Below are 27,595 nucleotides of genomic sequence, written 5' to 3'. Positions count from 1 at the left end.
ATAGTGAAAGAGAATGACAGTAGCTATCAGTTATGACTGAAGGAATGTCATTTGGAAGGAAAGTGCTGTTTTTATTTAGTTTTCTATCTAGAGCATGTGGGATGCAGTTTATTTTAAGTATATTTGCAATTTATTACATCTGCAGTAGAGTTTCAGGCACTTCTTTCATCTCGATGTCTGGCACACGTTCCTTTTTACCTATGTAACTCCACTCAGCACCTTTCATGAATGGCTCCAAAGTTTTCATTTGAAACCCTTAACAATGAGTATGTGAAAGTTCTTCAGATCACCTATTGAATACGTTGTGTTTTCTTAACCGGAGGATACAAGTCTGTTCACTGAGATGTTTTAGTCTTTAGCGCTACAGCAGTTCCCCAAACGCCATTCTCAAACTCCTATTTCCTGGCAAGGTAAATGTGCCCATGAGGAGCATCTTGCTGTGCTGTTTCGACTGCTACTGGCACCCCAGTTATGGCCAGTAAAACTAACTGGGGGTCACTGGTGGCTTTTCTAGTGCGCTGTCCTTCTGTTCCTGAAACCTCATTGCAATGGATGAAATCACTTGAAGGGTGAGCTGTTCCTACTGGAACAGGAGGAGGGCATGAGATTCCCAAGCTCTGTGGGGAAGAAAACTGATATCAGGACACTCTTTGGGAAGAAAAAAATAGGAAATGTTGTGCATTTTATCCTCCTTTTCAGTATTTAATCTTCCCATCAACAATTAGTCTTATGTCTAGCATCGGATGCAGAGTATTCACTAAGTGAGCTCTCCAACTTGGGGAGAAAAAAATTAGGAGTAAGGGGAGGTTTCCATTAGTACAAAGCCATTATTAACTTGAGTTAATGAAGATCTAATGTAATATGGCCATCACCACATGTCTGCATGTAATGATTCAATCCTTTTCTATGGGGGAATGATTAAATTAAGTATCTTGTAGGTCAAAATTAGACTGAGAAGGTTAACCAACCTTTAATGATTCTGCAACCATTTACCAGCCATTAAAAACAAACTGTAAGATAAAGCTGAATAGAGAATCGGCCTTATCAGTAAAACCTGGATGAAGTTTTAGCTTTTTCTATTTATGTCATGAGTAGACAGAGAGGATTGTGTATTTTTATAGTGATATGTGGTATAAAGGGCAAAATGAAGGGGTTTTTAATCTTTTTTTATTATTATTATTTGGATTCCTGATAAGTGCCCATTAGCTCTTTTTTTTTAACATACATTAAATCTAACTAATGGATATCAAACCAGCTTGGAAAAATGGTAATTATAAAGCAATTGTAACAAAGACTTTGGGAGCACAACTGTGCTAAGATATTGTTTGTATGCCTTAAAACCATGAAATCTCAGTCTTTACGGAGAGATGAAGTTGCATAGATGGGAGAGCAGAGATTGCAGACAATGTGATGTGAATTAGCAGTCCTGGGCATGCGTTGGGACCGGCTGAGCTCAAAAGAACTGAGCTGATTCTCAGATTCCAGAGTGATTTGGGGGAGACATTTGTTTATGACCGTGTGCTTATCTGCTTATATGTACACAGGGCAGCTATCTTTCTTGTTTTCTTCCTTTTTTTACTTAACATGTACAGATTAAATGGTATCTTGGACCTAACAGAATCTTTTTTGCAGTCTTTTACAAGCAGATGCAATTACTTTAAAAATTGATAAACAAAACTGAATATACAGTTAAAAATTATCTCCCTTTTCTTCCGTCCCCCCAGATTCTGTAAGGTTTTATTTTGCCTATCCTGTAGAAAGCTTAATTAATCTAATGGGAATATTTTCCGTAAGGGTTGCCTTCAAGTGTCTCTCTCGTGTGTTTTGTCCATTGTTAGATTGAAACAAAAGTATCTTATTTGACAAAATAAGGTCTAGGAGATTGCAGTTGCTGGGAAATAGAAGAATCATGAAGTTGCAGCATCTTGGGGTCTTGCCTTTTATTGATAGATCCTCTTTGTCACGCCATGCATTTATTTCAGCTCAGGTGATATATGAACTTGGTGCACTAGTTAATGAAAGCTAATGCACAGTAATCTTGTCATCACTAGCTGTGCATGATAATTCAATCTGCTTCTCGGAAGAGCTGTTCAACATGCAAGAAATTTGATTTAACATTGACATGATGTACTGGGTTAGGTATTTTATTTAACATACCATGTGCCTGATTAGATGAGAAATGTTTCTCTTTCAACAGGTTACTTACCTGAGGTAGCAGGCCAAGTGTGTAGTTTAATATAGTTATATCAAATACTCTCTGCACTGGGTATTCGTTATGTGACACACCGGAGCAAATTCCCGAGTTTCAGCACTTCTTGCATTCATTTAATGTTGTCAGTGGGGTTGAGAGCAAGCCCTTCAGAGCAGAAAAACAAAGCTAATGCTTCTCTCACACACTGAAAGCATAAAGTCCCTCTTGCTCCATTTATACACCTCTCACATCTCCATCACCACTGGCAGGGTCTGACCCAAAAATGGGGGAGTACGGTGTGGGGGTCTTCAGTGTGACTAGGAGGAGTTTTCCCAGCATTTCTGTGCTTTGGCAGGATACGGGGATTTAAAGATGGTGCGGTTAATACTTTGATTTCCATGAAACGCACACACGCATGGTGCAGGCTGGATTGGACAGTCTGTGCTTTTCCACTGCAACCCTAACAATACCAGCCTCACTCCCCGAGAGTTCAAGAACTGTGCAGTCTGCCACTGTTTATTTGCCTAACTTGTGTAGTAGTAGGGGCTGGATATGGGTATGTATTTCCTTTCTTTTAATATAAAGCATATTAAGATATGTCCCCGTGCACAGGACACAGAAACGTGGCATTATTTACTTTTATGGCAGGTAAATCATCACCAGCCATCTTAGTACAGCGGGAGACTTTATACAGGCCCCAGAAGATGTTAGACGCTGCGGCAGTATATATCCACATCACTCTATTGAATATGTGCGTGCATGGATATATGTTTATGTCATTCACTGCAGCACACGGGTATCTAGAGGACAGGTCTTGCTTAAAAACAGACTGAATGTACAGAAAACAGAGTGAAACGTACATGGTGAGTGTGGGTTACACCAGCGCATCCCCCGGGAGAGGGTAACAGGAGATGCCGTCACGCTCTTATTCTTAGGTCGACGTTGCCGGGTGGGAGATGTGTGTGCACAGAATGGGAACAGACACTCCAGCCGCCATCCTGCTGGCAGAGAGGAAGGAGCAGCGTGCAGCCGGTCTCCAGCAGACTGCGGTCAGAGCAGCCCCGGGGAGGGAAGCGGCTGCTGCACTTCCAGCGTGCGCTGCCGAGTGCTGCAGCCGCACAGGGCCCTTTGCAGAGGACGCTTTATTAAGTTAGAAGTTAGTAATTAATGCCGAGTTCCTCTCTGTATTTTCTCTGTGGTTGGGTTTCATAATCGAAATTAAAGATATGAGATAGGGAGCAGATTGCCTGTTGAAATACAGCTCCCTGGTGCGCAGTTCATGACTTTAGAGACATTCGTCCAATCCCATCTCCCTTTATGGGGATGTAGGTCAAACGCTGTTGAAATAGTCTTTTTTTTTCTAGAGCAGATGTGATCAGTCCAATGCTACACTGCAGAAAAAAAAAAAGCAAAAAGGTCAGGGAAGGAGCATAGGAGACCTGCTATAGACTCCATCCCCATGGGCAGCTCACCCCATGCCCACCGCAGCAGCAGCCTGGTGGGTTCCCTTGCCAAACTGGGGACCCACCATCTCCCACATGCGCTGGTTTATTTTGGAAACCATGATTCAGGTGAGAGATCCCAGATGAGGAGGGACCAGAACTGCAGGTGCTCTTGTCTGAACCGAGTAGTCCAGAAAACATCCCTTTCTGAGCTGCCTCTTGCATTGGAAGTGTATCACAAAATGCCACCTGTTTATTGGAATAAGTCCTAAGACTGTACATGTCCCTAAAATAGATTCTGTTTTCCTCTTCCACTTCTGTTTTCATTAGCCCCACATTTTGACTTTCTGTTCAGAGATATTTTCAGTGTAGAATGTATTAAGATAACATAAATTCGAAATCAAACATCCCATTCAGTGTATTTCCTATTTACATTTCTTCTGTACATTTCCCCCGTGCTTATCTAAGGGTTGGTTTCTTTATTTGTATCAGTTGTCTCATGATAACTGGTTTTGCAAAAGAGCAAAAAAAAAAAGAATGCTTGAAAAGAAAGGAGACAATTCATTGCTTGCGCAGCCTTGTTTCAATTTAGTGTTCTTTCCCTTTCCTGAAGTTTATTGATCAGAAAAATGTTAAAAGTTGTTGAATAGTTTGTTTTCATTTCACAAATGTGCATCAGGATTATTGCAGAAAGATAGGAATGTATTCATCATTAGAATTTGCTTTACAGATTCATTTATTTTTTAATCTATAATTCTTATTGAACTAAGAAAACTCACAGGGATATATATCACCGCAGAGAACAAAAAGAGCCTGATTGAGCCAGATGGAAGGAGATCAGCAAAGCACTTTCCACAGTGCAAAAATACAAACTTATGAGGCCACTTATTGCTAATACTGAGAAATGTTGTTTTCCTGAAGCTGGGGAAGATACTGGGGCAATTGTCTGGGTGCTGAGTGGCTTAAAGACACTTGTCCAGGGTACAGAATTGGAGCATGCTGCAGCCGTTGGTATACATGCCCGTTAGAACATGGGATATGTTTTTAAACCCTTCCTGCAAACAGACGCAAGCTCTGCAGCTCTCTGCTGTCTCTGAGCTTGGGAGCTTTGTGATCAAACTGGAGATCTGGGCTTATGAGATGAGACACGACGCAGCGCTGGTGTAGCCACACGTCCTCCGGTTTGCCGGGGGCTCACGTCTAACCCAGCGGGCAGAGCAAACTCATCTCTTTTGGAAAACAGTCCATTGCTCCATCACGAATCAGCTCGGGTTCTTTTTGGGACCGCTTTGCATCGCCACCAGCATGGCAGGCTCCTGAGTTGGTTCAGCCTGTTCAGGGTTCCCGAATGAGCAGTGTTTGAGCGGTACCTTCCCGCTTTCCATTGATGCTGTTGGGTTTTGATGGTCACTAAACGAAGTTTTGTCTGGTTTCACTGTCTCTCTTTGCCTCCCACTCCTCCTTTCAGGTCTCATATCATTACATTCATCCACTGTCACAGATTGCTTTTGTAAGCAGTACGCGTCTGCCCTTTCAGTCATTCTCTCCTACCAATATAACAAGCGTAAAGCTGGGCCCTATGAGCTCTGGGGGGTCACAGGACCAAGCAGCTGCAGGAGTCCATCCAATCAAGTAACATCTTTTACCCTCATAATGATAATTTCCCACTTTAGCAAAACACCCTGCTGCCAAACTCCAGTGATAATGAGCCCGTCAGTGCATCAGTGCACTCCCAACAGTATCTAGAAAGTAGGGATTGTTTTTTGCAAGGCAAATGAAGACACTGGTGATTAGCAAGAAACAAACCAATGATTCAATACATCACTGGCCACACATACCAATTCATTGATTTTCTGTCCTGCTGGGCAGCAGCTGTTCCATTTGCTCTGCAGAAATGGGGTTTTTTTCTCCAGAAGGGGCTGGAAAGGTGGATGTTTCTCCGGGAACTGGAGGCTGCAGGGAGTTGCTTTCTGCACTGGGCATGGGTGTGTTGATAGGGTCCTCCTGAAGCTGCTGAGAAGTCTGATGGGCTTTCCACTATAAAACTCTACTTCTGAATGCATGTGAATGCGGTGATTGGATGGAAAAAAATCTCCTTTGAGAATCTATATGAAATTGCAGGACAAAAAAATGCTGCCCTAAAACTTACAATCACTGAAAGAATTAGAAGTTAATCACAGATATCCTCATATGGCTTCTCACTATATGCCAGTTATATGTAATCAGTATCCTTACAGATCATATAATCTCAGCAGTGTTGCTATTTTCATAATCCTTGCCTTGCCTAGCTGACTGGATGGAAATGGGATGTCTTCTCTGTAACGTTTCTGAGTAAAATGCATGCCCGGGGTCACCGGGACTGCAATCTGCTCTGCAATACCGTAGTCCTGATGTTTCATCTTCTCTTTTTCCAAGGTACCTACGTGATGACAGTGACAGCAAATGACGCAGACGATAGCACTACAGCGAACGGGATGGTGAGATACCGAATCGTGACTCAGACCCCACAGAGCCCATCGCAAAATATGTTTACGATTAACAGCGAGACAGGAGACATTGTCACTGTGGCTGCCGGACTGGACAGAGAGGTGAGTTGAAATTCCGTCATTCCAGGTTTCCCATTGCTGACTTGCAAAGCCCAAATCCTGTCTCGGATACAAAACCTCTAAAAGTTTGAGTTGCAGCATGGAGATCGTGATCTTTGCTTCTGCAGCATCTGTGGGGCATCGTAGCTTTGATGGGATATTTTTGTCTTAATCCATATCAGTCGATGAAACCCTGGGAGAATCTTCAAGCTCATGAAGCTGATATTTTCTGTGCGTAAATTTGTACAACTCAAAGATGTAGAAAATACTCCAGAAGGACCAGGGGGATGAATAAAGTGGCATTTGTCCACCTCCTGTCAGGGGACAAATAAATGCCATACATCTATAGCCCTTCTAGGCCTGTCTTTCTTCTTTGTTATCTTTGTAAGGAGTTACATAACCTATATTCAACACACTTTGTTTCACAGTGGCATCCTTGTGTTGTTTTCAAACTAGGAAAATGTCTCCCAGTGATTTTGGTTGTGTGTGGGGCTCTGCCTTTAGTGCCTCTTCCTCCTGGTGTTTTACAATGTACAGATTTTCCAAATGCAGAAGAAATTTCATTTTTACTGACAAAAACATACTCCTGCCAGTGTAAGCTATATAGTATGATTGTCAGAGCTCTGCCTTACCTAGTTATGAGTATAGCTCAGGGACAAAGCATTTGCACCTCACACATTAAACAAAATCAATGTAGCATTGGTGGGTTGGAGTGACTGGGGAGGAAGGGGACGGGGATCAGTGGGTGTGCAGGGACAGGGGGACTGACATTCTGGGGGGTTTCCCCGTTGAACTGTGCAGCTCGTGAAGTGTTACCTGTCCAGTCAATTAGGAGACCTTAATCAACTTGTAACTGATAGGAAGTATTGTTTGTTCATTGAGCAGCCAGCCACCGATAGTACAGCTGTGCGGTGCATATGAAAGTAAGGACTTGCATAGTCATAAGCTCAGATGTTTAAGTTTGGGCAGTCCCCAGAGATGACAAGTCCAGTGAAATCCATGCTGAGAGAGCCTAATGTGCTGCATTTCTGAGAGAAGGCACCAGAAACTGGTTTTGTTCTGCCTTTCTCTCCTTTCCTCCCCACAAGTGGGCAGGTGCAGGGGTTTCCTACCAGGAAAACCTCCAACATCTCAGAGACTTTTTTCCCTTCCACATCAGCCCCAGGGACACTTCTAGCCACACCGCTGAGGGCTCTGCGAAGCGCCGCCCGCCGGGGTTTGTGCCCATTTCATCTACATGCTTGGAGCCCGTTTTGCTTCCGAGCTGTGCGGTGGTTTTGGGAGGGACCCCAACACGGCCGCCGAGCCGCTGCTGAGGGCGGATAAAAGCAGCGGCAGCAGCTCAGCAGCGAATGGGGCGGCCAGAGCGGCTGCTGGGACCAGCACGGGCTCTGGGGCTGCCAACTGGGGACGGCGCAGGTTTGAGGCTTGCCCCAGGCACCGTTTCGGGGGGAGACACTGAGCGAAACAGCTTTGCAAGGAGAAGGTGGGGTGAGCAGAGAGCTTTCCAGATGTGAAGGCAAAGGAGCACAGCAGGAGGAACACCGGAGCCTGCCCCTTCCCACCTGGTGTGGCAGACCTTGCAAGCACAACTTAGGGTGGATTTGACCTTTTCCTGCTCTTTTTATTTAGAGAACTGGAAATTTAGCTGAATCTTAAGCAGGTAGATTATCATGGGCAGTGCTGAAGCCTGCAGCGTGCTCGCAGTCAAAGAGGAGGAACAAGCGCTGGAGAGATTGCTGGCAGCCCTCGGGGGGACGGTGGCCGAGTACTTGGAGGAGGGATCTGAATTCTGCCAGGAAAATGCTGATTTTATGGAAACGACAGAACTATTATTGCCCCCTTGACATCAGTGGGGGCCAGCATTTTAATATAGGGCTTTTCAGGTAGAGAAAGGTCGTCGGTTTATATTAATTTCAGAGACATAGATTGGGATAGCTTGGTGGGAGAGAGGTTTTAATCTCGGCAAATCAGCCAGAAAAAACGAATCCAGGTGATAATTAGGAGGAAAGGGTTAGGCAGAGCAGTCATCTTTTTCAGATTTATCTCACTGCATCTGAAATCTTTTAAAACCTTGCAGGGGAACCATATGCTTCTCGTTAGTTCCCCTGTTGCGCTGGGTCTGGGAAATCAAGGCGAGCTGGCACACTGGATATGGAAATACGGTGTTGGGTGTCCCAAGCTGAGCACCAGGTTGGGCAAGGGACACTTGGATTGAGGCAGAACAACCAGCTCTGGGCACAGTCCTGGGGCTGCCCTGAAGGTACGAGACACGCTTATTCCCAGCGCTCTCTGCTGTGTTTCAGGGTTACATCTGGAATTGGCAAAAGTTTCTGTTCTATTAACATAAAATTGTGTTAGATCTAAGTGGGAAAATGTGTTTAAGCACTCCCGTATCTGCACCACAGATTGTTTTTTTGTTTTTGTTTGTTTTTCCTGAAATCTTGAGAAAGCTATTAGAGGAGTAAATTTGGTTTTGCTGCTGACATTTTCTTGTTGTTAGGAAAAGGAGCCGAAGAGCAGAATTTGGAATGCAGATTTGTGTAAATTAAAATGTTAACAAATCTGACCTATTCAGCTGAAACTACTGCAACCAAGATAAATTCCCTGGATACCAGTTGTTTCTCCAAATGCTTATTGACACATTTATCAGTGCCTATGACACTATTATGTTAAACTGTGTTGAAACAGAAGCAGGTTTTCAGTCTCCATTGGACCCTTTTGCTTCGTTTCTGCAATGCAAAAGCGCCTCAAAGCAGGTACGAAAATAACTGTCAAAGCTGTTCCGTACCTGAGGGGCAGGTCCATGGTCCAGATCCAACATTTGTCTTTCAGAAGGGAGAAAAGTCTCTTCAGAACTGGTGTTTCTAGCTCAGCATTTCTGTTGCATTCTCATTAAATGAGACTTACTGATGATCTCAGCATCTCCACTTAAAAAATCAGTTCTTTACTGGTTATATTACCTTCAATTCATAAAATGTCCAAGAATTGGACAAAGTGTTCCAGCTTGTTTTGTGTCATGAGAAGTGTCCTGGTTAACCTGCAAGAAACCTATTTTAAGACAAATTCATGCAGTTTGCTGCTGTTGCTAAACCCTCATTTCCACAAACCAAGGAGGAAATTAAAAACTCAGCCTCTCAAATTGTGCCAGTCTCTCTAAATGTGTCTGACACTGAAGATAGCGAAATGAAAAGCCAAGGTATTAAAATATTGATGGCTTTAAAGTTATCTTACCTGCTTCCCATTAATCTGGATGTAAATATGGTTACAATGCTCTGTGTCCATTCACTCATTACGACTCCGCTTAATTGAATGGATCCCCAAGGAAGATAAAGATAATTGGACTGCACTTCATAAAAATTATTAAAGGAGGACAGTTTAGCAACAGCCAGATTTAAGCCCCTGGATGCCTAAGGGTGAGAAATGCCAAAGGTGGAACAAAGGAACATCTATCCCTTGAATTAATAGGGAAAATGATAGGGATTTAGAGTGCGCCAGAGGTTCAAAGGTACATTCAGACAGCCAGGCTTAGATGAAAAGGTTAAAAGCAGATACTTGCTCTAATACAGGAAAACGTCAGGGAAACGTAGGAAATCTGTACCTCGTTTAATGAAACTGGGAGGGAAAGATCAAATGGTGGTGGGAGCACAAAATGTGTGGATTAACAAGGAAAGCTCTGAACACACGAGAGACAGGTTGTAACCAACTTCAGGGGCAATCTAGTCTGCACGGTATTTGCTATTTATATCTATTACAGGAGTTCTTTAAAGTTCTTTAAAATACATGTTAGTGTATTTATGGCAGTAACATTTCTCCTTATAACTGTGCAAAAGGGACCAGACCTATTCTGCACGTTTGCTCCTTTTATCCACTGCCGCTCAGGCTGGTGTCCTAGACGGGGATGGAGCCCAGACCTGAGGAGCTCCTGGTACCGTCATTCAACTCCATCAGCTCCTGTGATTTCTCTGGTGGCAGAATATCTGTCTCAGCAGCACAGCAAACCTGCACTGGAGCTATAGGATAGGCAATATCATCCTCTGAAGAGCTTCTGCTAAATATTTTATGAACACGGACTTGGAGCAATCAAGGGGTGGGGGGAAAGAAGTGAGAGAAAAGGAGCTGGTTGATCCCACACTGCTGGCAGGCCAAGAAATGTTGAGACACCTCAAATGTCATCCAGGCTTATTTGAGATAATAAGTATTTCGGCTCTGCGGTGCTTGTAGTATAATATTGCTAACTTTTTGAGGTCTCCTTTAGAAAGGAGTCCCTTCCCAGCACAGTCGTCTCATACTGAAGAAATGAAGAAAGTCAGGAGCTCTGAGTCGCTTCTTCTGAATTTCTGTATGTTTATATTTCTTTTAAAAGTGATTGGAGCTCTGCTGCTGCAAATGCTTTTAAAAATACATGAAATCCGATTCTATGATTACTACACTTGGCTTTCCAAAAACATGATGTTGCTAGTCTTTCTCAAGTGAGTGAAAGATAAAAGGGAGAGCCTGCCAACAACTGAGTTAGTGGCTTATTTTATTTATGAATGAAATGGCAGGATTCTTGTGGGGAAGAGGAAAAGTTCTTCTTATTGGCAGAGACAGTTGATTTCTTTTCCAGCACTCTGGTTTTGGTGCAACTAGACATTTCTGATAGAACAGAATTTTGAAATGTTATGTTAAACAAAAAAAAACCCCACAGTATTCTGTTTCTCCAGAAATTGAGCAAGGATTGGTTTCTACTGTCTGTAGTAACTATTTTGGGTACATGTATCTCCAGGTCACTGCAGTAGCTTTTCAAAACCTCCTTGTTAACTTCATTTCAAATGTGAGCTGGAAGTAAAAAAGGCATTGCACCGGTGATAGAAATTTATCCATTGGGACTGCTACTAAATCCAGATTACCCAAATACAGTGGTTTTCATCTGGTCCTGGCTCTTTCAGCCAGCTGATACTCTAAATGTAGCCAACAGGTCACGCAGGCTGAGCCTTGCTTTTCGTACCAGGAAATTTTCCTCTAACAGGAGAGTCCAGCAGCTTTCATTCCTTGTTCTGCCCTGGAATGCAACAAAAGGGTTTTACTCTGTTCTAAATTATGGTCACTTGTTAATTCTTACCCCTCACTGCATCTCAGTGTGCTGTTCTGCAAACTGCGCCTCCTCCTCTGAGCAGAGTTGGGGGAACATCTGCTGGACCATGAGGCTGAAGGATCTTGACATGATACGAGTGATACACGAGTGAATCTGTGCAGATGATCAGTTGTCTACGTGGCCTGACAAAATACAAAGACTGAGGGAAAGTTACATCTAAATGGCCTGAGTGCATCTTAAAAAATGCTTTTTCCCCTTTTCTTCACTGAAATTAGCCATCTCCAAGGAGCAGTGAGGACTAATGCAAAATTGGTTATAAGATGTCACCTTCTGACAGATGCAATCTAGTCTGCACGGTATTTGCTATTTATATCTATTACAGGAGTTCTTTAAAGTGAGAGGGATTTTGGTTTTCATGTTCTTTCTGTTGTTTTTTCTGGAGAAGAACAAAACCAAGGTTGTTAGATTCTGCTGAGCCACAAGTATCGTGCTTTCAAAGATGAAGTTCCCATATCACTGCATTAAAACGTGCAGAAAAGTGCATCCAGAGCTGAACTCACAGGAGGAGAAAGAGACTGAGAAATTAGTAGTAATTTTGCCTGTGAGGCACATCCACTTCTTTGACTTTGGACCACAAGCCCCTGTATTTAGCTTCCAGACTCAGGCTCCCCAGGTATTTTCCAGTGACTGAGATGATGGACTGTCACAGACTTCCAAGGGTAAGTGGCTTTTCCACTTCTCTCAGCATTCAAATAACGATTGGAAGTCTTTGTGGAACATGTCTTCAAGGCAGACATAAACTACTGGAGTCTCGACAGAGGTAAGCGGATAAAATGCTGTAGCATCTTCTGTACAGCAGGTCAGACTGTGTTTTATTTCTCCCAGCCTTGGCCTTAATGTTTCCGACACCATTTCCCTTTGCTGTTGAGAAGCGTTTTGCCCCAGCACTGTCGCACCCCAGGCTCTGCCCTCGCTGTCTCCCAGGGATCTGGGCAGCACAGAGTGCTTCTAGGGGATGAAGACCACTCTATAAATGTCATTTATCACCGAATACTGTGTTACTCCCGCTACCTCGTCATTTTTCAGGTCCATGTAGCAAAAATGTAAATACTGAAGCTTTATATATTAATAAGCCTGAAAACATTACTTAAAGGTAAAACTGGTTAAGTTATTCAGTTATGAAATTATCCCGTTTCCACAGCAGCATATCCTGTCAAAGGAAGAGCTGATTAGCCATAAGCTGAATTTAGCCAGTAGATTTATGCTTGATTCTGGTTTATGTTTCTACATTGTACATAGGACTGATTTGAGCTTGCTCCATCATTCCGGCATGCATTTCATTTTCTCATTACAGACAAGAATGACCTTTTTCAGCAAATTATGGTGAGGAGCTCTACCACTCATCAGTGAAGGAGGTTCATTTTATTAACCCTATTTAGTGGCTTTGGAAATGCATTGTGCACCCAATAGAGGACCACTTGTAGTAATTTGAGATACCAGAAGTTGGCAGATGGGGAGGGCTGGAATCTGCTCTGAGCACTGTGGGTCTAGCATTGCTTAATGGGTTCCTCTGTAGCCCTCGTTGCAGGATGGGAAAGATGCGAGAGAAGCCTCGTCATATAAATAGCACCATTTGTTTTAATTAGGAAGGGAATTGTGTCAGTGTTTTTGAAGCCTTGTTGCAGTACCTGGAAATAATGTTTTCCCCAGCTTGCTTTTCTTGAAGAGCAGTGGCTGTGTGTCCTTCTGGTGGGTGTTTCCAGAATCATCTGTAATTTTGGTTTTCTGCTTGTTTGCTTTAACTCACTAAAAATGAGATTTTAGATGTTGCATGTATGGGAAGGTTTTTTTAATTTATTTTCCTTGATAAAAACCTGATATCTAGGTAGAATATTGTACTGATAGAGGAAGGGCTCTGAGCCATGGGCCTTGGAAGACAATAGCATGAGTAGGTGTTTCACAAAGGAAAAAAAGAGTATTTGGACATAAGAGAAACTTTTAAAGAACAAAACAGCTTTCCAAAACAAGAGGCTACTAAATAGATCGGAAACTGTGGGAGTCCAATGAGTAGATAGGAAAACAGTCATATTTACCTCCTCCAAAAAATTCACCATCAAGATGATCAGGACGCAAATGTAACAGGCTGGAGACCAACTGGTTGTACAAATGGTGATGATCCATTGGCGTGATGAATGTGAGTTTGTGTAAGCTTAGCCTAGTCGTGGTTTCATCCTCACACATTCACTCACGATCCTCCCTGTGCTCAGACACCAATGGCCCTGCCATCACTAGGTGGGGTGGAAGTTAATAACATTGACGAGCAAAGAGAAGCACTAATGAAGGAAATAACAAAGCACAACAAACATGTATTTAATCATACTGCCTGGACAGGCAGAGCACGCTTTATGGCTGCCTGTATTGCTAATCCTTGACCGATGGATGTGTGACATTTAATCCTTGACATCTCTGCTTTTGGGAAGGAGCACTTTGCACTCTCTGGGAAAACACGGCAGAGCGGAGCCTGTTTGGTTGAGCAAGCTGCTCAGTCTGATAGTTTCCATGAAACCTTATCACGCTCTTCCCATTATTTCAGTCTATGCAAAACAAACTCTTCGGGATTTAGAAAATCACAGTCAACCTGTTGCCAGGATAAGCGGTCCTACGGATTTTTTTAATGCTAACTTTGAACTTGTCTTCAGTAATTTTTGCCTAGCTGTTGGCATTGCTGAGATGCTGTATTTAAAACTGGGACACGCTGTGTGACATTTTTCACGTCAAGTCCCTGTGCATTGTGTGTAGCTTCTGAAAATGCATGCAGAATGATGCTTTAACCACAGAGCAGAGAGAAGTGGTATATAAAAGTAAACCTACAGCCAGTTTATGTCTCACATGGACCCCATTCCACCAAGAATGAGTCCTACCCTTTGGCTGAAATGAAGAGTTTCCTCCCACTCAGACAGTGCGTATGGAGCTATTTACTGCCTGCCACAGTAGCTCACAATTTGATTTTTAAATTCTTTTTTTCCATTTGGCTTAGACTCTCCTTTATACACCTGCCTTCCTTTAAGTGTTGCTAGCACCCAGATGCAATAGCCTCTGGATGGGATTGCACTGAACCACATGTTAATCTCTGTTGACTTCGTATTCATATTTGGGCAAGCTATTGAAGAGATGTTACCAAATTGAAAAGCTTCATGATTTGGGGTTGACCTGCTCATCTAAAACAAACATGTGAGGTTAATTGGACCCGATTATTATGGAATCTGAGCAAGAATAAGTCTGATACCCAACCTAATCAGTTCTCTTTTTAAAAATGCGGAAACCTTCAGAGCCTTTCCTTTAAGAAAATTCCACATACACTAATAGTCTACAGACCCTTTTCTTTCTTCACACATATTTTAGTATGTTCCGAGAGATCTGGTACAGTCTGGTTGCCCTTGTTTCAAGTTGCTCACAAAATCCCACTTCTGACTACAGTGGGTTGGTTTATACATTATTCAGTAGTAAAATCCCAGCTGAATAGGGCGGGGAAATAAAAAGTTAAGTATCGGAGTGGAAAGCTCACCAGGTCCTTAGCATAATCTCTCTGGTTCAAACCTGCATTTCTTTTTCCATTTGAACCTGTTTTACAGTGGAGAAGAGTATAGCATTCCAATTTTAGATAGAAGACTACCTGCTCAGCTCAGGCAGATTTAAGGTTTTTCTTCTGGTACATCACTTACTTTCCGCCAGCCCCTTCCCCTCTCTAAAGGGATTATTGTCTAAATCTGCACCAGGTCAAGTGAAATAATTAAACACAAGCTGGTTCCACTAATTAACTTATCCACAGACCATTGTCTGTTATTAGCATTTTAAAGAGACTTTGTTAACTCTTTCTTCATAGACCTAGTAGTGTTTTTTAATAACACAACCCATTCCTATCAGCATCTTTGGCTACATTTCTTCCTATAATATTATCGTTGACATGTTTGCCAGAGCATGAATGGGTTTACAGTATGTTTCAGTCTGCAGCAGCTACTTTTCTTATCAGAGCATGAGAAAAAGGCAGCTTAAATGCAAAGGAATGTAACTGTCAGAAGACCAGATATAGTCTTGTATTCTGAAAGTATTCTTAAAAGGGAAAGTCATCAGTGTAAACAATGGAGAGACTATTATGTGCTTTGTGAAACATAATTAAAATGGTGGTACATCTAGTGTCTTATAGTGCATCTCATTGGAGCTTTGGAACCATGTCAGGATCGTGGAGTTTGGAGTTGCTGGGGATGTAATGCTTCCAAAAAGACAGAAATGTGTGCACAGGGACAGAAATGGGGGAGCTGCTATTCTGCACCACGAATACTGTCTAATTCCTTGAGTTCTGCACTAATTAGCATCCCAAAAGGTGACAGAAGGCAGCTCTTCGAAGGGCAGAACTGTTTTTGTGGGGATGCTACCAAGCATTACTAGACTGGCTATAAATAATCACAACGTCAGGTACTGAGGTTTGGGATATTCTCCATATACTGCAGGTTGAGAGGGTCTCTTGGATAAGGCCAGCAAGATGTCATGTGCAGGCAGGAGCTGTGTGTTATTTTTCCCAGAATTGTACGTTAAAGCATCTAGGAGCCTGTAGCAGCAGAGCAGGGAGGCGGTTTGTTCTTTTGTCGTGGTAACCTCACCATTTTTTCTCATAATTTTTAGGCTAAATATTTTCCTTTCATTGTTCTGTTATTCTAATTTTCAAAAATTGTGGGGTTTTGGTGTAAGAGAGCCTCATTGAGTGGCATATGTGTCAGTACAATGATGTTTTATTTGAACTATTCATTTTTTGCACTTAAAATGCTTTCTTTTCCAAATGCTTTTCTGGAAAAATGAATGTAGTTTTCTGTTAAAGTAAACAGGTCACGTACTAAGTGACCTCAAATCTGATGGCTAAAATTTAGAAGGAGAACTAATTGGATAAAAATGTGGTGACTCATACTCTTCAGACATTCAATAAGTTGTCCAGTCCAGTCTTAATTTATGCATCTCTCTGGAAAATAAATAGATTGCAGTTTCACATTCATCTCTGTTCATTAGGAAGAATCTTGGTTTAATGGTTAAAGGTTTGGGTCAAACGGGGGTAAACTGGCCAGGCTGATTTCTGTTACCTGAGGATGGGAATCAACACCAAGTGACTCTTACAGAATTGGTAAAGTTTTTCTGGTAGATAGCTGCTTTTCTGAAGGGGGGGTTTGATACCACCCAAGCAACCATATGCCAAGTAAAATTCCTACTTAGGAAGCGTTGTTTTCACCTTCTGAAGGTGATTTTCAGGGAGATAAGAATAGCAGCATCCTTCTCTCTTTAACTGTGTGCAAAGCCCTTGGTTGGTTTGCAGCAGAGTGGAGCTGGCCCAGCCGCAGGGATCTGCAGCGTTTGAAATATCCGACAATATATTGTATACATGTTGCTCACAGGGGAGCTTATACCGGGATGAAGTGAAGTAGTAGATGAGAGGATACTCCACGCATTATTCATCCTGGAAGTGGTTTGTTTTGGAGATGTGTATGTTTCTGCAATTATTTTAGCCATTAAACTTCAGCCCTGAAAATGCTTTCATCTTGGCTGATTCCATCTTTTTGTGGCCATGGCAATGCAGAGGAGTGTGATGGGAAATGCGTTATTAGATTTGTAAATTATGTGCATTTTTCCCCCCTTGATGTTTGATATCAGAAGACATGATGTTTGACAGAAAAGGTAATGAATGGTATTTGCTTGTAAATCAGCAGCTAGATGTGGTTTGAATGAATGCATATTTGAGCATAAAGAGAAAATCTGAAGGGGTTACCAGTGCTTCTCGCTATCAAAAAATCTGCTCTAGGGATGAGAAGTGGAGGCAGCTTCCATCAGGGGTTGTTGGAGAGGCACTGAATGTCTGCACAACGCATCAGCTGTTTGCAAAGCAATCACTGCCCCAACTGCGGCACGTATAGAGGTATCTAAACTGACTTTCCACAAGTTTTACTAATGCTCGTAAAATAGCTTGAAAACCAGGGAAATCTGCAGGAGATCGGATGGATTTTTTGGATAGGTGATCCACCTGCAGCTCCTTTGACCATGGCAACATTTCTGTGAACCCACAAAACAGGGAGCTGGAGACTATCTCAGCTATATCCGCGTGAGTGAAAATGGAAGCATCAGTAGTCATATAGGTAGGTGATCCTGACCAGGCAGGAAATGCCCCACAAGGCTTTTCCACCCTCAGATTAGGAGAAAGTAATGAATTTTTAAAATTGTAATTATCAATCAGGAAAAAATCTGGCGGGAATCAACATTTTTATTTTAATAGCTGGAAAAATGTCACATTGATATTGGTCTTTCAAAGTGATGTTTGACATTTTAAAAGATCAATTCCTGTCCGAGTTATCTCAAGCCATTAATACCATTTTAAAAGGGACTATTTTGCAATGTAAAAATAAATTCCAAGTGAGGGAGAGGTTTGGAATGCTCTTCCTAGGGAGCATTTTCGCTCTCAGTGCCTTCTGATGAAAAACCACTTTGTCAGAGTACTCTCCACCAGTTTTCATCCTCTGGCCCCTTCAGCTCTCCATCCAGTCTCTGCCTCTACTGTGATCCTACCATATCAAAATGGGTATTTAGGAATGTTCTTCTGAAAGCTAATTCCACCGTTCGCAATAAGAGCCTATTAATGTAACTCAGAGTGACCATTGCCTGCAGTCTGAGCATCTTCAAAGGCTCGCTGACAGATTGGAGAAATGGATTTTGCATTATTGTGCTGACCCCCGATGCTGCACCCCAGCATATTTAGAGGAGCACAGGCACGGTGCTTTTCTTACAACGTCCGTAGGAAACACGGTGGGCAAAATTACATCCTGAACAACCAGATGTGCAGGGGAGCATTCAGGGAAAACGCATCAAAACATCTTGCAAAAACTCATTTGAAGTTACATAAATTATTGTTTGCGTTTTCACATGCAGTTATTTTCAAGCCTAACCAGCTGTATCTGTTTGGAGTGTCCCTAAATAAATACATCATTACATAAACACAGAATTTGTTTGGGGATTTTTTCCAATGAGGTCCAGGCCCCGTTTGCTTCACAGTATTGCACAGACTGTGAGAAGGAGGTGTCTGAATTTCAATGGGACACTTTGACACAGAAAATCCCATTCTTAGTATGTTTACTGTTTCTAAATCGCATGGTGACAGCTACCTTAAAAGAAGACACAGTAAATAACGTGGTACATTCTTTTGCTAGAAAAATTAGAATGCAAGTAGAAAGTCCAAGCAGGTGATTACATTTCATTTAACGTTTTTCACCCCCTTTCAGTAGAGCAAGCAATGTCTGGAACATGCTGATGCACCGTACGGGCATTTTGCTGACAGGCTTCCCAGCAGCGTGTTGGTTCACTGCTTATTCGGAGAGCCGGATGACCGCTATTGAAGGAGGGAGCGATGTCGTGATCTGCAGTGATAACACCACGATCCCCTCGCCAGCGCGTTATCGTCTCGCAGGATGCAATTACCTGATAAACGGTGACGCTCTCCGCAGCCGTGCGTTGGTCATACGCCACTGCAGGTCCAGTCTGCAAAGTTCAATACGGTGTTCAAAAGTCCTTAAGCACCATTGAAGTGTTCTCTAGTGGGTCTCTGGGTTTTATAAATGAGAAAGTAAACGAAGTGACTCAAGGCGCAGAGACACTCGTCTGTGACTTCTCTGTTCCAAGCCAGAATAAAACATGAAAGAGTAATCTGAAAGACATGATGATTTTTTATTGAAGAAATAATCACAGAGTCACTTATCAGAATCAGGAAAGCTGCTTTATCCTTTGTTGCATTATAAATAAGAATTATATTTGTTCTTGGGAAACAAGCCTGAATTGCACTGCAACACGTTATTGTGAGAGACGCATGGGGAACGACTGAATAAATACTGCCTGTCTGTTCCGTTAGCTGATTTTCTTTCTCTGCTTTCCCAACCAGGAATGAGTTTTATCATTTCAGAGGTTCAGTCTGACCATTTCTCGAGTCACTGGTTACTGGGTGTGAATTGGAAGCTGACCAAAGGGTGGTTCGTGGTGGTGGGGTGGAGACAGGGGCTGGGATCTCCAGCTCTGCCTGGTCTGCTCACCAATGGCCAGGCTGTCCCAGAGTGATGTGGAGGAAGGGAAAAGAAGGGAAAAACATCTGTCCTGCACCCTTCTGCCTCTCCAGGGACAGGGAGATACAAAGAGGGACAAAGGTGAAGATAAAACAGAAAGAGGAGGAGGAGATGTTTGCAGGGATGGAAGATGAAGGAGGTTGGAATGAAGGGGTCGGGAGCAGACCCTAATCAGGCTTAGGAGCAACTGCTTGCTGAAACTATCCTAGTGCTTACTGTCTCTGGTGACTGGACAAACGCAGCCTTGAAAATGATCAGATCTGGTTAATAAATGAATGGTGTTGGTCATGTAGGATGTCTTATATTGAAGGGAGAAAACTGATATCCCATGAAAACTGGGAATACTCATGATTATTGGGAGAAAAGTCAGGTGACAATGAAGTGTAGCTGGGACATTGCAGTTAAAGGAAGAGGTTGAAGCTCTCTGTCTTCTGTGCATCATGAGAAGAGTTTCTGTGGTTACTTTTTTTTATCCTTTTTCTGCTCGTCATGTGAGCTCTGACAAACTTTATAAACTTTGGGTTCAAAAGGATATAGAAAATGCTGTTCTAGATGGGACAACCCAAGTAGCTCAGCATCCTCTCCTGATACCGGCATCTGCCAGAGCTTCAGGCGTGAGCTGTTGGAGCTGTTGTGTTTGGTGGTTGTGTCTCACACTAGGTGATTAGATGTAAAATTACACAGTATCATCCTAACTTGGAACATAAAACCACTTCCATGCTCTGTCGTGACTGTTCATATGTTTCTTGGCAGAAGCTGTTGCAGACACCAGCTTTCAATCCTTTCAGATTAAATGTCAGTCGATGGCGGAGTCATCGTCAGCTCGAGCGTCCTGCTCCTTCTGCTCCCCCCGGCTCTGGAGAGCGGTTCTGCACCTCCGGAGCTTGCTGATGAGCAGCTCATCTGGGAGCAGTTTCGACGGAGATCTTTGACTTTCTTTGGCTTCCCAGAGGAATTCATAATTATTTCCTCCTTTATCATAGAGTGCAGCTGGAGGCTTCAGCTCCATTAGGGTTGCCCTGATAATTTCACAGTGGGAAATTTACAGCAAACAAGGGACATTAACGTTAAATAAATTTATGCAACAGCAACCCTCACCCAAGTCATTAAAAGTGTGTGCAATTTTTAATGGATGCTTCAGCATGGCATTTGATAAGTTTGTTCGTTTCTTTTCCCAGTCTGTTAAGTATACATACACACACACACACACACACACACACACACATAAATTTCTCTGCCAGAGGCATTGGTAAAAACTGGCTGTGGCCTCGAATGTCACCTCCTTGCAAGCACTTAAACGTGGCTGTAATCCCAGCTGCAGTGGAAGGAAGAGAGGTTGTCACTGAAGGGCGGATTTGTGAGTGTGGGTCAGTGTGCGACTCAAATAATCCAATTGAACTATGTAGTGATTCTGAATTACGTCTATTTGCAAAGACAGGATATCATAAAGACTGCTAATATGGTGGAAAATTATATTAAGCTGAGACAAGACAAAGTTGATTATGTGCTAGACTAGTGCAGATGTGCCTGGCGCTAGGCATTTATGCATATTGATTGATCTTAAATATAGCAGAGCAGAGGATGGGAGTGGAGTTTGTATGGTTATTGATTTTGTTTCAACTCCTTGAGCTGTCATCATAAGCTTTCAGATCCAACTATCTTGACTGATCCAACTCCTGATCAGAAAACTTGATAAGAAAGCAGGCATGAGGTGGGTGTCCCAGCCAAAGAAATCATGCCAGTTACATCCTTTTAGGAGCAGAGTGTTGCACTTGTTTCATGCAGATATTCAGAAACACGCCAGCTCTTTATAGCTCAGCAGAGCCTGAGTGTAAAATTCATGTGAAGGCCACAGTTGGGCTTCAGTAGGCTTTGGGTTTCAGCTGGTCTGGGCTTGACTCTGGACCTGATGGATGTTCCTGATCTCAGCTGCTCAGTGAGTCGGTTTGCTGCATGATCCACTTTTCTTCCATTTGCCAGAAGGAAGATACTTGGTTTCTTAATTCATTAATTTTGACTTTCACAAACTGCACGAGCAGAACTGTTGTTTCTCAACCTCTCCCACGTTCCAAGCAGCAAAACTGTAGACAGGAGGTTTTCAACACCACTCTTTGGTTGTTCTCTCATTCCTCACGAGTCTCTAATAATAAGGTATTCATGAGTGCAGCCATGCTTAGGGCCAGTGCCCTTTGCCACCAGGACACCTGGCTTCCAAGGGCTCCGGAACTCTGCTGTCATCATTTGCATGGAGCTCGAAACATGTGAAGGAAGTCAAATAAGATGCTGGGTTTCTAATAAGCTATTTAGGAGTAAACCTTAAGCACTCAATAAAATGGAATTGTGACTATTTGCCGTGGGAAATTCCTAATACCCCAGTCCCAAGAATGTATACATGTGTGTGGCCATCTTCACCTACCATAACTCCCATCTGAGCCCTGTGTGGGTGAAGCTGCTTGGTACGAATGAGTTTTCATGATTATGGTTGAGTTCTGAAACAGAAATTTGTAAGCATGTTGAATTGAGTGCGTATCACTTACTTTGATTTATGCTTGAGCTAAGGTGAAAGAACTCTATCTGTGATTATAGACATCAAAGGCAATATATTGAAATTCAGTTATTATAATGTACACATCATTTATCAAATCCTTACCCAATAATGCCGGCATCTGCTGCGCAGAAAATATAGCTTGATGGATTACCTGCTTCTCACTATCTTTCTGAAGGCCAAGGAAGGCAAACAGAATTACTTCAGAAATGTCAGACTCGGCTACTTTCAGACTGGGAAGAGGGACTGAAACCAAAAACCACAGGGTGGTCAGCAGAATACGTGGACAGGGTGAGGATTTCAGGGAGCTTACGGTCCTCAAAGGAAATGAGTTTCTTTGTTTCCTGCTCTCGTCAAGAACAGGCAGAACATGTATCACCTTTTGCAGAATTTGTCCTGGTTTAGTGCCTGCTCTTCAGATGCTGCTGATCTAAAAAAAGCACATTTTTACATCTAAAGCAGCAGTGGTCTGGACTTGTATCCATAACAGCCAGTTCTTGCCTGGGATCTTAAAAAAAATGGCTTTGAAATATGAATTTCAAATTAGAACCAGCAAAAAATAAATAGCAAAGAATACTTTTATTTCTTGCTGAGCTTCTATTCAGTTCCCGCTTCCTGTTTTGACAGTGTAGGTTATACTTGGGCAGGAAAAAAAGGAAGCCCACAAACATAATTGCAACCATGTCTAATTAGGCAGAGCTATGTAAATTTAGCGTTTCTACATGATTATAAATGTCAGGAGAGCCTTAGATAAGACATGAGAGTTTTGAGTATCTCTTGTGTACCTAGTCTAAAATGTCCTTATTGCTAATCCTATTCATCTGGAGTCGCTTCCTAATTAGAATATTTATGGGCTAATAAGGAGGTGAACAAGACACTCCAGTTCTGTTCCAAAGGTGAGAGGAGGGATTCATTAGACTCGGCGTCTCTGTTTTGATTGCTGTACAATGTAATTAACATTGTGCTAGACAATCATTTTAGATTTACCTTAACAACAAATATTTAACAAGATTCCTGTTGTTGTTCTCTCTTTGAGTCTAGGTCTGCTGAAACCAAAAGCAGTTTTGTCATCAGCTTTCAGGGATTTTGAGGTTCCGGGATGTTTTTTTCCTGTTTTGTCTTGCAAACTGTTTTGACCTCTGTCAGTTATTGATGTTTCTGAGTCTTACTAGCTAAAAGTGAATCTGTTTTGCATATTTTATGAATTCATATTTCATGAATTTTATATCAGTGAGACCTGTTTTTATAGGAAATGCTTATTTCAGGTTTTCTTCCAGAATTTTTAGTTGTATGTCTATATCCAGTGACCCGCTATAAAAAGTAGTTTTTGAAGACAGAGGCAGTTCAGCTGTTTTTAAGTTCTAGTGTCACAAAAGCATAGTTATGGGCTGTTGTTTAGTGCCCACACCCTGATGGAGACAGTACCAGGGCAATGCCATGAATTTGACCCCAGTGAGTTCTAGGCCTTCATGGTCCACCACTGCGTAAGGGTTTGGTTGGATGGGATTAGATCCCTGTGAACAGTCTGGGCGCCTTGATCTCCTCTCCCTACTTTCCATCACATACTGAGAAATGGACCCTGTTGTCTGAGAAAACAATGTTCTGAAATTTCAAAAGTGTTATCAGACAACTTGTTAAGATAGCAAGTCACGTCACTTCAAGTCTTCTCTGTATAAATTACAGTTAGGTACAAGAATCTCATAGATAATGATAAATATAGCATCATTCTGCTGCTGATGGAAATCATTCTCAGCCATTATCAACTTTAATTAATATATTCACATTATTCAAATCCAGGTAGAAAATGTTCTTTGGCATCAAGTCAAGAATAACATGGTTTGTGGCTTTTGTGCAGCTGGAAAAGCAGCCAGCAACAAGTGAGCCACTCTGGGGAAGCTCTTCATTTAGACATGGGGTCCAACAAATTCTGTGTCCCATAGATCTCACCCATTTTCCACACCTGTGTAGAAGGGCTGGAAGGTCTCATGTTTCCGAGGGATATTCCTTAGTGCACGGCTTCCACGCCAGAAGAGCTTTGCTCTGTTTGTGGCATCTCAGTTGTCTCCGTAGCAACCAGGGTACAACCGAAGATGCTAGGAATGAGCACTGGTAGCAAATGTTTGCTGTGAAAAATGACTGAAAACAACAGAAAATATGGGCTGACTAAACCTCTGCTATTTCTAAATTGAAAGCTTCTTGAAAATTTCTATTAGATCTTAGCAGCTCTTTAAATAAATAACCAGTGTGTCCCCTTCCATCTGAGGATTTCCATCTGTTTTATTTGTTTGCTTTTTTCCCTTTTATAAAAATACCAAGGCCCAGTTCTGCCACGTGCTGCACACGCAGCCCCAGGGAGCAGCACCGGGCGCCTGGGGTTGAACATCCCCTTCCGCTTGAGAAAGAATCTGGAAGATATCATAACATCAGGCAAATGTAGAGACCATCCCAAACCCCACTTGCTGCTCCACAAGCAAAGCCATAAATCCCTGAACCCGCACTTGGCCGTGTGCCCCGGAGCGTAGCCGGGGCCTGTTTATCCGCCACAACTTTCCTGGTGAAGATTTCTGACAACGGCATTTAGACCAGAGGAAAGTGCCGGCTCAGAACGGTATATTCTGTTTCAAATAGAGCAGTGAAAATGGGATCTCTGCGTTGTGTTTTCCAGTTCTACCCCTTCAAAGTGACAGGACTAGCTTTAGGTGAGGCAAGGTCTGTTCTCCAAATCAATGACTCCATGGGCTAATGGTTTAGTTAGAGACCCTACAGACTCAAAGTGAGGACCTGTTACAGTTCGTTTGAGTTAGCGCTTTGTTTCTGCTGTCAGATAATACACTTCTAAACCTGGACTGTTCTGACATTTGCTACAAGAAAAGAAAAATAAAAAATCCATACACAGCTCCCATTAACAGCGAATGAGGTAAACACTGCAGTTAGTGGGATGAGTTAAAACCTTTTCACCTCTGGAACACAAATGTGAGTACAAGTTATGATAAAATTAAATACATTTCATGATCTCATCTTATTCCCACATGGAGTTAATCCATGTCACAAAAATCTTGGCACATACCTGTCACAGCCTCCAGCTTCTTCTTAAGAGGGACCAAGGACCAGAATCCTAATTCCCTTCACATCCCACCTGAAGAGGATGGTCCCACCAGGTCCACGTGCAGCCCAGTCTTACAGCTTTGTTTCTTGCTTGCAATGTTCATCAGCTTCTAGTTCTTCTACTTCCACAGCACAGTTTTGTCTGAAATGGAAGAAAGAAAGCAACACACATATAACATCCTTAGTGTCGGTTTGTACACCACCTCCAGAACCTGATATGAGAAGCTCTGTAGAAGTCATATATTATAAACTGCCATAGGAGCAGGAGAAATTTTTCTCCTTTTCTTTTCTCTTCTTTTCTCTTCTTTTCTTTTCTTTTCTTTTCTTTTCTTTTCTTTTCTTTTCTTTTCTTTTCTTTTCTTTTCTTTTCTTTTCTTTTCTTTTCTTTTCTTTTCTTTTCTTTTCTTTTCTTTTCTTTTCTTTCCTTTCCTTTTCTTTCCTTTTCTTTCCTTTTTTCTCTTTTCTTTTCTTTTCTTTTCTTTTCTTTTCTTTTCTTTTCTTTTCTTTTCTTTTCTTTTCTTTTCTTTTCTTTTCTTTTCTTTTCTTTTCTTTTCTTTCTTTTCTTTTTTTTTTTTTTCTTTTCTTTCAAGTACAAGTCTCACCAGTATTTAGGAGAGGATTACACTTAGGATCTCATCAGCCCCTTCTAAATCTGCCACAGGGGTAAGACATTAAACTGGATTCTGAAGGAGACACCGGTGCAGTTTGGGGGTTGTTTCACTTGTATTGTACAGGGAACTGAGATGATAGAGCACGAGGCCACAGACAGCTGAGATGGTTTCATTTGAATTCCTCATCACGACCAAAGCAAAAATACTTATTTTGAGGGATTCTTCATACCACAATATACCCTTCCCTTTCTAATGGTCAGAAGGTGTCAGTACTATTATAGAATAAAGACTGTTGTTTGCAACCAATATAGCCTGAACAAATTGCGGGTAATGCCTGGTAGCCTGAAGTGGGATGAGATACCCAGGCCTGGCTCAGGATGATGTTTTAATGTACCTATATCCTTAGTCTGCAGTTATGTTTTGCCGGTCAAGTTCCGTCACTGAGTGTAAAACAGTGAATTGCTGCCCAAAACTTACAGTCAGTCCAGTTACAGTGGCAAAAAGTTTCTTTCAGCTGTAATTCTGCTCAGGAAACTGGTGCATCTCAGCAAAAGGACTTTCTTGCACACAGAAAAAGGTCGCAGCTGAGGCTGGGGGGGAAGGAGGTAATGTAGCCAGGATGGATTTAATCAATATAGCTTTAGTTCTGTGCATAAAAAAGGCTTAAAGCTGTATTCTCTATGTCAAACTGGGCTCCCCAAACTGATGAGCTGCTTTGAAAATATAGTCTTAATTCCTGTGCTGGTTCCCCACTTGAGAAATGGGGGTAATTCCCAGCTCACAGAAGTTTAATGAGTATGAATTTGTCAATATTTATGCTTACAAAGAAAATAAAATATGCCGGCATTATTTATAGCATTTTAGTAAGTTCGTCAGAGCGGCATCATATATGAAGGGTTAATAAGGATTAAGTATCTTGGCAGAATTAAGAGTTGTGATTTTCCATTTCAGTCTGATAATTTTGAGCTACAAATTTAGGCTACTAAATTTGGGGTCATTCTGCTTCTCAGATGAAATTCAACACTTCCATACGTAAATGTTTTTTAAGAGGAAACATAGCCAGAATTGGAGAGAACTGAAATACTGGAACTCCCTCTTGCAGCTAATAGCCAAGAAACTGCTATATTCCTCCAATTTTGCAACTGCAAGAATTACATTTCATCACATAAAGATGGTCGGCAAGTTCCTCTTTCATACCTTGTGGCAATGTGAAGTTAATTCCATATTACAAGAGCCTGGGAGGTTGTCAAGGTGGTCTCTACAGTGCCGACTCCTTTAGAAAATTTCCCGTGCTAAATTAAAACCTGCTCCTGGTCACTTAAAGGCCTTTGACACTTGTAAAGATCCCATGCATCCTTTAGATGACAAAAAGCACAGAAATTAAATGCTGCTTGATTAAGTCCCTGATCTGAGAAAATTAAATTCTGCCTTCGGTTATTAAAGTGGCTGGTGGCTACCGCACCATCCTCATTGTACATGCGGTCACAAGAAGTGGCCCAAGATACCCTGCCAAAGGTCTCCCTGTGCAGCCGGGACGTTTTTGGATTATCAAAAATCCTTCCTGGTCTATGCCCCCCTCTTTCAAATTAATAAATGTGGGCTTTAAATTTCACACTTTGTATCTCAATACACTTCTTCTGGATTACTTCTGAAAAAACTCTTGTGACCAGCGCTTCTCTTCCTGCCAGTGACATTGAGCAGTTTGTTTTGTGGGTGATGATGATTGCTTTTGGTGTAGTCTCACCTGGACGTACAGGGGCTCTGCTAACGGAAATCTGATTAAGGCTGACAGGCCCAATATGGGAAGGAAAACGTCCCTGCTCATCACAGCGAATTCTCGCAGTGGCATTCTGCCAGCCCGGCTTCTCAGTCATTTAGTTTATCAGCAGTTTTTCAAT

General features: G+C 42.2%; 1 protein-coding gene across 1 annotated transcript in view; it reads left to right on the top strand.

The window, feature by feature from the left end:
- Positions 1-27,595, top strand: part of CDH4 (cadherin 4) — a 426,117-nt gene that overhangs the window by 346,358 nt on the left and 52,164 nt on the right. Inside the window, exon 7 of the mRNA XM_082065460.1 lies at positions 6,049-6,221. Within this exon, the coding sequence (XP_081921586.1) occupies positions 6,049-6,221 (173 nt within the window). The remainder of the gene's footprint in view (positions 1-6,048; positions 6,222-27,595) is intronic.

This window comes from Streptopelia decaocto, assembly GCF_964273445.1.
Source record: "Streptopelia decaocto genome assembly, chromosome: 14".
NCBI lineage: Eukaryota > Metazoa > Chordata > Aves > Columbiformes > Columbidae > Streptopelia > Streptopelia decaocto.
Note: the sequence above shows the minus strand (reverse complement) of the source record. Positions and strands in the feature narration are given on the sequence as shown.